General features: G+C 44.2%; 1 protein-coding gene across 3 annotated transcripts in view; it reads left to right on the plus strand.

The window, feature by feature from the left end:
- Nucleotides 1-10,849, plus strand: part of ILRUN (inflammation and lipid regulator with UBA-like and NBR1-like domains) — a 63,875-nt gene extending 53,026 nt beyond the window's left edge. For 2 of the 3 annotated variants that reach the window (XM_033919430.1, XM_033919432.1), the window contains one exon: nt 10,571-10,847. In XM_033919430.1, coding sequence (XP_033775321.1) covers nt 10,571-10,606 — 36 coding nt within the window. In that variant the 3' untranslated portion in view covers nt 10,607-10,847. Of the gene's footprint in view, nt 1-10,570 lie in introns of all 3 variants that reach the window. The other variant, XM_033919431.1, reaches the window with a different exon arrangement.
- The last annotated feature ends 236 nt before the right edge of the window (nt 10,850-11,085 follow it).

Raw genomic sequence — 11,085 nt, forward strand, 5'->3', positions numbered from 1 at the left:
GTCCAATCCTTTCTTGAACCCCAGTACCGTACTCTGCCCTATTATGCTCTCTGGAAGCGCATTGGCTAAGGCTCTTAATATTTGCATCTCCTCTTCCTATAGGCTAAGGCTCTTTGCACCTGCATTGTGATGTCACAGAACTTTAGTAACATAGAAACTTGATGGCAGATAAAGGCCAAATGGCCCATCCAGTCTATCCATCTGCAGCATCCACTATCTCCTCCTCTCCCTATTGGCTAATGCTCTTAATATTTGCATCTCCTCTTCCTATAGGTTAAGGCTCTTTGCACCTGCATTGTGATGTCACAGAACTTTAGTAACATAGAAACATGATGGCAGATAAAGGCCAAATGGCCCATCCAGAGCATCCACTATCTCCTCCTCTCCCATAAGAACATAAGCAATGCCTCCGCTGGGTCAGACCTGAGGTCCATCGTGCCCAGCAGTTCGCTCACACGGCGTCCCAACAGGTCCAGGACCTGTGCAGTAATCCTCTATCTATACCCCTCTATTCCCTTTTCCAGCAGAAAGTTGTCCAATTCCCTCTTGAACCCCAGTACCGTACTCTGCCCTATCACGCCCTCTGGAAGCGCATTCCAGGTGTCCACCACACGTTGGGTAAACAAGAACTTCCTAGCATTCGTTTTGAATCTGTCCCCTTTCAACTTTTCTGAATGCCCTCTTGTTCTTTTATTTTTTGAAAGTGTGAAGAATCTGTCCATCTCTACTCTCTCTATGCCCTTCATGATCTTGTAAGTCTCTATCATATCCCCTCTAAGTCTTCTCCAGGGAAAAAAGTCCCAGTTTTTCCAATCTCTCAGCGTATGAAAGGTTTTCCATCCCTTTTATCAGACGTGTCGCTCTCCTCTGAACCCTCTCGAGTATCGCCATATCCTTCTTAAGGTACGGCGACCAATATTGGACGCAGTACTCCAGATGCGGATGCACCATTGCTCGATACAATGGCAAGATAACTTCTTTCGTTCTGGTTGTAATACCCTTTTTGATGATGCCTAGCATTCTATTTGCCTTCTTAGCAGCCGCTGCGCACTGTGCCAACGGCTTCATTGTCAAGTCCACCATCACCCCCAGGTCCCTTTCTTGGGTACTCTCATTTAAAAACATCCCTCCCATCGTATAGTTGTACCTCGGGTTTCTGTTTCCCACATGTAATACTTTACATTTCTTAACATTGAACTTCATCTGCCATCTCGTTGCCCATTCCCCTAGTTTGTTCAAGTCCCTGAGCAGAAACAGATAACCGGAAAAGTAGGTGTCTCAGCAGGGGTGTTTCTTGTACCGTTAAGTAAAAAATTATGCTGGAAGTCTGACAGAGGCAGTCTAATAAATCAGATGTGGTCCTTTTGATTTGGAAAGTCACTGGGCTTGTCCCACATGGTATTTATTGTTCCTTTGCCCAGCCCAGTGATCAGTGTGAGATCTGAAACGTAACTTATTTAACCCTTTCTTGTACGAGTGTGGATCTGGCTCTATGCTGCTGGACTGACTGCACTGATCAGCAATGAGTGGGAGCACCAGGCTCAGGGTCTCTGAAAAACTTAGCAGAGGTCTAAGGAAAATACAGTGAAACCTTGGTTTTCAAGCATAATTCGTTCCGAAACCATGCTTGTAATCCATTCCAAAACACTCGTATACAAAGCGAATTTCCCTATAAGAAATAATGGAAACTCAGATGATTCGTTCCACAACCCAAAAACTTTAATACAAAATACGAGTACTGTATGTACTTGTATTGCAAGACCTTGCTCATTTAGAACAGTCACTACACTTCCGCAGTATCGGAGAGAGAAGAACCATCGGCTCAGTTCTGATGTTGTGATGTGTGTATACTGTATGTATTTGTATTGCAAGACATTGCTTGTATATCAAGTTAAAATTGAATAAAATATTTTGCTTGTCTTGCAAAACACTTGCATACCAAGTTACTTTCAATCCAAGGTTTTACTGTACTTCAAACTGTTTATACTGCTCTAAGGAAATATGAAGTTTGTCAGCTATATTTTCAGTGGATCATTTGTCATATATGCTGGTTTTTCCCTTTCACACTTAATTCTCCCTTACTTGAGACTAATAACGTGCTTCTTGATAACGTATCTTGGAAACATGTATTAGCTTTTTTTACTGTTGGCATCAGGATATAATCGGGCACACAAGTGGGGATGATGTTATGGTGCCTAGATGGAACAGCTCTCCCAAAGTTTAGAAATAATGTAACATTCTGAACATGTGCAGAATGTCCACCCAGTTTTGCGTTCTGCTCCACTGAATGAATATGAAAACAAAGCTCATCCTATTCATTGTCCTTTTTCGTCTAAGTTAATAGTAAAAGAAATAAGGAGAAAGAAACTCAGTTTATTGGTGCCTCAGATGTCCATAACATAACTTAGATGAAGCTCACCTTCAAGCCATGCCTGGAGTGTGGAAGAAACTTTAGTGTCCATATAACAGATGTCTTATTTGTTTGGATTCTGAGCACAACTAGGCTGAGTGCAAGCATTTGTAGGAGACTGTCTCTGCCTGCTTGGCAAGATTATCTCCATAGACTTTGTGAACCATGAGGGAGAGAAGAGGCTCCAGCTTGCACAGAGAGAATGCGAGAAATCTGCTCGGAGGTTGGTGGATTCTGTACTCCAGGACCTTTCTCATCTACTGATATCCACCACTCTGCCCCAAAGCTCTTCTAGCCTAGCACTGTTTTCAGTTGAGGTATCTTGATCTAAAGCTGTCATCACAGATGGATTTGCACAGGCCTGAACATAAGGCTTTATCCAAGTCATTTATAATGATAGAGAAGCATCATCGCTTCAATGCAGAAGTCTTGTCCAAGAGCAAGATTCATTGTACCACTGCTGGATGGTCTGTGCTAAACAAGAAGCCCTGTCTGGAGCATATCACCACCTGCACCGAGGATGTAGTATTCTTCAAGCTCAAGTATTCCTGTGCAACGACAGTCTAAAACTGGATCACACCACATCTATTCTAGTATTAGTCACAGTAGCAGAAACAGTAAATCTTCCCTAGCAGCTTCACTACTTTTGGCCAAAAGATGTTCAGTGACTTTAGCGTCGTTATTGTATAGGACTCCACAGGGTAGCGTTTATCCAGAGATAATACAGAACTCTCGGGACACCATGGTCTCTCTTATACTTTCTGGATTCTGATGATTCACAAAGGACATATGCCGCTGCCTTCTCAATGAGACCAGATGCACGCCAAAGTGTCCTGCAAACAGATCCTAACCCAGATCTGGATTTCATCGCAGGACTATCTGATGAGGAAGAGATTTCCCTCCCTCCCACCTCAGGATAAGCCTTTTCCTCTACAGCCAGAGACAGGACTGCCAAAATTCATAGAGAATCCCAAGACCATAGTGGCAATCACTAGCCACAGTCTTCTGCATACGAGCAACAGTTTTGTATGTGGCAAATATTTGTCTATGAACAGTATGTCAAATATTCAGCATGTTTCCAGCAAGTTAGATCTAAATTAGAAAGTTAAGCAGCTTCAGGTTTCAATAAACTAAAGGTGTTTAACTCCTCTGTAGTGATTGAGTCCACAAAGAAGTTTAGAGAATTTTCCAATGCATTGCTTGAAACCCCCCCCCCCCCCCCCCAGATTGCTGTCCACCAATATTTTTAATAGTAAAACCCTGCACAAGTTCCAAACAAAGGCCAACTCAGTGATACTTATGCTGTACTAGCCTCAGCGGAACTGGTTTCCTTACCTCAGAAGGCTCTCTTTTCCCTGTGCAGGCTGTAAATCTTTCCAGCATTGATAACAGAACAGGAGCCCCTTCTGCATCCCTTTCATTTAGTGGCCTCTCTAAGCGTACTATCTTAAATTCAAGACTTATTGGTAGCAGCCCCAAAACCTTCCATAAGACACTCATCTGCCTTCAGAAGGAAAGGATTTTTCAATGTGGTGTATGACAAATGGGCAAGACCATGCTGAAATTCTTCTGTCGTATTTACATCTTTGCACTAGAGAGTTGCGCGGGGACAGAAATCCCACCCGTCCCCGCCAAAGTCCCACCCGTCCCCGCGAGGAATCCCCTCCGTCCCCGCCCATCCCCGCGAGGAATCCCCTACGTCTCCGCGAGGAATCCCCTACGTCCCTGCGAGGAATCCCCTACGTCCCCGCCCGTCCCTATAAACTACAAAAATAGTTATTTCATTTAATTATGCTACTGAATTAAAGGCTCTGGTAGAAACCCATTTAAAAATAAGCAAAAAGACTTTATTAATTTGGAAATATTAATTGGGAAGAATACATACTTTGTAAACGGGTTTCTACCAGAGCCTCTAATGTTTATAAATTTTTATCAACACAACTAATATACTACTTTATCCTTAAGCAAAAAAAAAAAAATAATAATTTTTTTCCTACCTTTATTGCCTGGTTTCTGCTTTCTTCATGTTCTCATTCAATTCCTTCCATCCACTGCCTCTCTTCTCTCTGTGTCTTCCATTTGCTCTGTTACTGTGCCTCTCCCTTTCTCCCCCCTCCCAAATTGGTCTGGCACCCATCTTTTTCCCTCTGCTCCCCCCATAGTCTGGCATCTCTGTCTTCTTCCCTGCCAGCGTCTTCTTCCCATTCCCTCTTCCCCATTTCCTTTCAGTGTCCTTCTCCCCCACCATCTTCCCCATGTCCTGTCAGGCAGCATCCTTCTCCCCCCTCTGCCTTCCCCATGTCCTTTCAGCGTCCTTCTCCCCCCTCTGTCTTCCCCATGTCCTTTCAGAATCTTCTCCACCCCTGTTTTCCCCATGTCCTTTCAGTGGCATTCTCCACCCCTTTGTCTTCCCCAGTGCTTTCAGGGTCCTCCCCCCCCCTCCTCCCGTTTACCCCATGTCCTTTCAGCATTCTTTTCCACCCCTTTGTCTTCCCCAGTGCTTTCAGCGGCCTTCTCCCCCCTTAAGCGTCTTTTCTTCTCCACTCCACCTTTCCTCCCTCCCTGCCTCCACCTTTGTGGCGCTTTTGCACCCGACCGACAACAGAACAGGCCCGGTCGGACAAATCTCCCTGTCCTGTAGCCGCGAATCTAAATTACCTTCTTACAGCAGCTGGAGTAGTAAGCTGCTGTAAGAGGTAATTTAGATTCGCGGCTACAGGGCAGGGAGATTTGTCGGCTGGGCCTGTTGTCAGTCGATCGGGGGACCTGACCGGCTGTGCACATTCTCCGGGGCGGACCGCCCCTTCCCCCCTCTTTCGTACGCCATTGCCTTCTCCCTACCTGCCCTGCCGCACACAGCCGACCGGAAGTCTTCCTGATGTCAGTGCTGACGTCGGAGGAAGGGAGGGCTTTGCTTAAGCCCTCCCTCCGACGTCAGCGCTGACATCGGGAAGATTTCCGGTCGGCTGTGTGCTGCGACAGGGCAGGTAAGGAGAAGGAGACTACCCTCGTGGCTCGAGTGCACTGCGATCCAACCCCGCAGGAACCCCGCGACCCTCGGAGGCGTCCCCACGGGATCCCCGCGACCCTAGGGGGCGTCCCCACGGGATCCCCGTGACCCAAAGGGGGAACCCGCGGGATTCCCGTCATCCCCGTTCCCGTGCAGCTCTCTACTTTGCACACTTTGAGCCTGTCATGTCTTCTCAGATAGGACTCTGCTTTACACTTCTGATCATTCTGGGATTCATAAAGGGTTTACTTTATATTAAGCCACCCATTTAGAAGCCTCTAAGGTGGCTCACACCCTTTCATCTCAGTGAAGAAATAGTGCTATCAATGTTTTATCCTGAACTGTACAAGTATCCTTGAGACATATGTAAGAGTATAAACAAGGACTTAGCTTACTATCTGAAAAGATCAGTGTATCACATAAGCATTGCCTCTGCTGAGTCAGACCATAGGTCCATCACGCCCAGCAGTCCGCTCCCGCGGTGGCCCCCCAGGTCAGTGACCTGTAGTGATCTATTTCTCTACTACTCTATTACTTTACAGCCTTCTGTACTGTATAGTAACCCTCTAATTGTACCCATGGATCCCCTTTTCCTTCATGACCTCGTCCAATCCCCTTTTGAACCCCAAAGTCGTACTCTGCTCTACCACCTCCTCTGGAAGCGTATTCCAGGCGTTCACCATCCTCTGAGTATCAGCCAGTCTGTGCAGCTGTTAGTCTCTATTTTGATCCAAACTGACTTGGTATTACTGAATATAGCTCTTTTGAAAATTGTTTCAGTGCTGGTATCATAACTTCACTTTGCATTACTACGTGACCCAGGCAACAATCACACTGGCCTTTTAGTTAAGCAGGACTAATCAACCTCTTTGTGAACTGTGCGGCTTTCATACTTCTCAAATTGGAGTTCTCCCTATAATGGATATAATCTATGGAGTGGCCCTGAGCTTTGGAGTCCCCTACTTGTGTGGCTGGTTATATTCCTGCTTGTTAACGTAAAAAAAGCAAGTTGCTTACCTGTAACAGGTGTTTTCCATAGAGAACATACGATGCTCCTTAAACTGTTTCTCGGTCCCATGCCCCTCTGCTACCTCCAAGTGCTGCTTCTTGAGCCCTCTCACCTCATCTCTAGCCTCTCTTCCACATCCAACCACTCCTATTTATTTATTCAATTTTCTATACCGTTCTCCCAGGGGAGCTCAGAATGGTTTTTACATGAATTTATTCAGGTACTCAAGCATTTTTCCCTGTCTGTCCTGGTGGACTCCTAATCTATCTGATGTACCTGGGGCAATGGGGGGATTAAGTGACTTGGCCAGGGTCACAAGGAGCAGCGTGGGTTTGAACCCACAACCTCGGGGTGCTGAGTCTATAGCTTAAACCACTGCCACACTCTCCCCCGTCTGTTGTCTTTTTACGCATCCACCCTTGGATTCTGTATATGGTGCTGAAATAGCCATGGTGTCGAGATGCATGTGCAATTAAACTAGTAAATAAGCTATCGAGTATGAATTAATGAGCCTTAACAATTATTGAACTTAATTGATGCTAATTAGATTTTGCACACACATCATCCTGCATCTTCTATAATTCCCTGCGCTTAAATTTTCTAGTGTGTAGCTCAAAAGGAGGTATGACTGGAGGAGTAACATAGCATAGTAACATAGCAAATGACGGCGGATAACGAATGGTCCATCCAGTCTGCCCAACCTGATTCAATTTTAATTTTTTAATTTTTTCTTCTTAGCTATTTCTGGGCAAGAATCCAAAGCTCTACCCGGTACTGTGCTTGAGTTCAAACTGCCGAAATCTGTCAAAACCTACTCCAGCCCATCTACACCCTCCCAAACATTGAAGCCCTCTCCAGCCCATCCTCCCCCAAACGGCCATATACAGACACACAGACCGTGCAAGTCTGCCCAGTACTGGCCTTAGTTCAATATTTAATATTATTTTCTGATTCTAGATCCTTTGTGTTCATCCCACGCTTCTTTGAACTCAATCACCGTTTTAATCTCCACCATCTCTCTCGGGAGCGCGTTCCAGGCGTCCACCACCCTCTCCATAAAGTAGAATTTCCTAACATTGCTCTTGAATCTACCACCCCTCAACCTCAAATTAAGTCCTCTGGTTTTACTATTTTCCTTTCTCTGGAAAAGATTTTGTTCTACGTTAATACCCTTCAAGTATTTGAACGTCTGAATCATATCTCCCCTGTCCTTCCTTTCCTCTAGGGCAGTGGTTCCCAACCATGTCCTGGAGGACCACCAGGCTAATCGGGTTTTCAGGATAGCCCTAATGAATATGCATGAGAGAAATTTGCATATAATGGAAGCGACAGACATGCAAATCTGCACCATGCATATTCATTAGGGCTATCCTGAAAACCTGATTGGCCTGGTGGTCCTCCAGGACAGGGTTGGGAACCACTGCTCTAAGATATATATATTCAGGGATTCCAGTCTCTTCTCATACGTCTTCTGGCACAAGCCTCCTGTCATTTTTGTCACCCTCCTCTGGACCGCTTCAAGTCTTCTTACGTCCTTCGCCACATACGGTCTCCAAAACTGAACACAATACTCCAAGTGGGGCCTCACCAATGACCTGTACAGGGGCATCAACACCTTCTTCCTTCTACTGGTTACGCCTCTCTTTATACAGTCCAGCATCCTTCTGGCAGCAGCCACCGCCTTGTCACACTGTTTTTTCACCTTTAGATCTTCAGACACTATCACCCCAAGGTCCCTCTCCCCATCTGTGCATATCAGTTTCTCACCTCCCAGCACATATGGTTCCTTCCAATTATTTGTTGGGAGGTGAGAAGCTAATAAGCACGGACGGGGAGAGGGACCTTGGGGTGATAGTGTCTGAAGATCTAAAGGTTTTTATATATAACACTGTTTTTTCGCCTTTAGATCTTCAGACACTATCACCCCAAGGTCCCTCTCCCCGTCCGTGCATATTAGCTTCTCACCTCCCAACAAATAATTGGAAGGAACCATATGTGCTGGGAGGTGAGAAACTGATATGCACGGATGGGGAGAGGGACCTTGGGGTGATAGTGTCTGAAGATCTAAAGGCGAAAAAACAGTGTATTTGTTTGGTCTGTTTTTAACGTTAATTGATTTGGTTGTAGTCGAGACTGGCAATAGAGTACATTTTTAACGTACTCTATTGCCAGTCTCGACTACAACCAAATCAATTAACGTTAAAAACAGACCAAACAAATAAAGGATGATTTACAAACAAACGTGGTGAAAAAAGGTAGAACTACAATGGTTTTAGGAGAGATAACAATGAGGGGGGGGGAAAATAAGAGTCAGGGACACAACAAGAACAAAATCTTTTAAAGGAGGGAGGGGCTATTTGGATAAGTTCGGATTAATGTTTTCAAGTTTCAAACGCGTCCTTAAAGAGAAAATATTTTAAGGAACTCCTGAATCTATCTAGCAAGGTTTCTTCTCTACGGTGGACTGGAAGAGAGTTCCATAATTGGGGGGCAGTGGTTGAGAAGATTTCATTGCGTCTATTATTAATGATTTTTAATGATGGCACTGAAAGAAGATTTTGCTTGCTCGAATGTAAGGCTCTCAGAGGGTAGTGAGGCATAAATAGTCTGTCTAAGAAAATAGGACAGTTTGCTTGTTGAATTTTGAATGATAATAGGGCAATTTTATAAGAAATGCATTGAGGAATAGGCAATCAGTGAGCTGCTTTTGTTGTAGAGGTCTCTCGGGCTCAAAACCGACACCAGAAAAAATTGATGCTACACATTATTCTACCGTATAAAGGCAGGTCTGAGATAAGCGCACTTCACAGAACAGTGCTTAGAGTCGATATCCTTGGCTAAAGTTGAGAGCAGGAATTTAGGCCAGCTGAAACCCAGTGAAAATGCCGACTACTGAAAGTTCGTATCCCTCCAAACTATATTTTAAGTTCTTTATCTTTAGACTGAGTTTTCCTTTAATTAACAGAGTTCAATTTCTGTTTCCTCATGATTTTAAGAACGTAAGAATTGCCGCTGCTGGGTCAGACCAATGGTCCATCGTGCCCTGCTGTCAGCTCTCGCGGCGGCCCCTTAGTCAAAGACCAGTGCTCTAACTGAGCCTAGCCTTACCTGCGTACATTCTGGTTCAGCAGGAACTTGTCTAACTTTGTTTTGAATCCCTGGAGGTTGTTTTCCCCTATAATAGCCTCCAGAAGAGCGTTCCAGTTTTCCACCACTCTCTGGGTGAAGAATTTCCTTACGTTTATACGGAATCTATCCCCTTTTAACTTTAGAGAGTGCCCACCTATCTTTATCTACTAAGTCTATTCCCTTCATTATCTTGAATGTTTCGATCATGTCCCCTCTGTCTCCTCTTTTCAAGGGAGAAGAGGCCTAGTCTCTCTAACCTCTCGCAGTATGGCAACTTCTCCAGCCCCTTAACCATTTTAGTCGTTCTTCTCTGGACCCTTTCGAGTAGTGCCTTGTCCTTCTTCATGTATGGCAGCCAGTGCTGGACGCAGTATTCCAGGTGGGAGTGTACCAGTCTGACCCACAAGCTTTGCTTTGAAGAATGCTGGTGTAGAAGGACTGAGGTTGAAATAGACACTAGAAAATGACATGGGATTATTTCCCGCGGGGACGGGGACGGTGATGAATTTTGTCACCGTGTCATTCTCTACTACACACACTAGAAGATTTAGGCACAGGGAATTATAGAAGATGCAGGACGATGTGTGTGCAAAATCTAATTAGCATCAATTAAGTTAAATAATATATAAATATATCAATAGTAATCATTGCTATATCAATATATATTTTGATTCTTCACAGCACTAAAGTAGTGGTCTGCTCAGCAATCCTTGTTACAACAGATAAAATGATGGCTGCTCCCAAGAACACATACAGCATGCTTCTGACGATTCAAATCTACACAAAAAAAGTATTAATAAACCTATAAAAAGTTCAGATTCAACATAAGCAACAGTTTATTTTTAAGTTGGAAACAAAATGATAATGGTACTTCCCCTTTAGAAAGCCCTGCATTGAAGTAGTAGCCAAGTTTGTTCTATCAGGCCCCTAAGCAGTTCTAGGCCCATTGAGCGTGCTTTGTATTGGATTCTGAATATCTTAATTGTTTTCTTTTCCTCTCTGTCTTTTGCAGGGTTTCCACGGCGCTTATCCTTTTGGACAGTCTTAAAACGGGTATTGGCAAGAAAGCATTACAATAAAGACTGAGAAGTTGGGCCTGGGGGAGGGAGACGGGGAAGAGAGAGACCTCTGCTGATGAGTTTGGGGATGGTTTCTGCGATTTCTTGATAATGTGGCACAGACTCCTTTCTGCCTCCGCATCCTGAGGAAAGATGAGGAAGAAGAGGAAAAAAAACAAAAACAAAAAAAAAAAAGCCTGAACTATTGGAAACTGGTTGTATCGGGAAAAACAGTCTGCATGTGTGAATGTTGCGTTACTGGCGTGTGCTGTTGAATTGTTTCCAGGAAGAACATATGAACACACACTATTTTTTTTTTTTCTTGTTCTGTTTTTTTGTTTTTGTTTTTTAAGTCACAGATAATTAGGTAAAAAGAATGAAATCAAACCAGAAAGCAAGAAGAGTAAAAAGCCATCTTTAAAATAAAAAATGCCACCATTTTTTTTTTCTTTTATTTTTCACTGCAGAA

The sequence above is a fragment of the Geotrypetes seraphini genome, chromosome 13 (genome assembly GCF_902459505.1).
Source record: "Geotrypetes seraphini chromosome 13, aGeoSer1.1, whole genome shotgun sequence".
NCBI classification, from domain to species: Eukaryota; Metazoa; Chordata; class Amphibia; order Gymnophiona; family Dermophiidae; genus Geotrypetes; species Geotrypetes seraphini.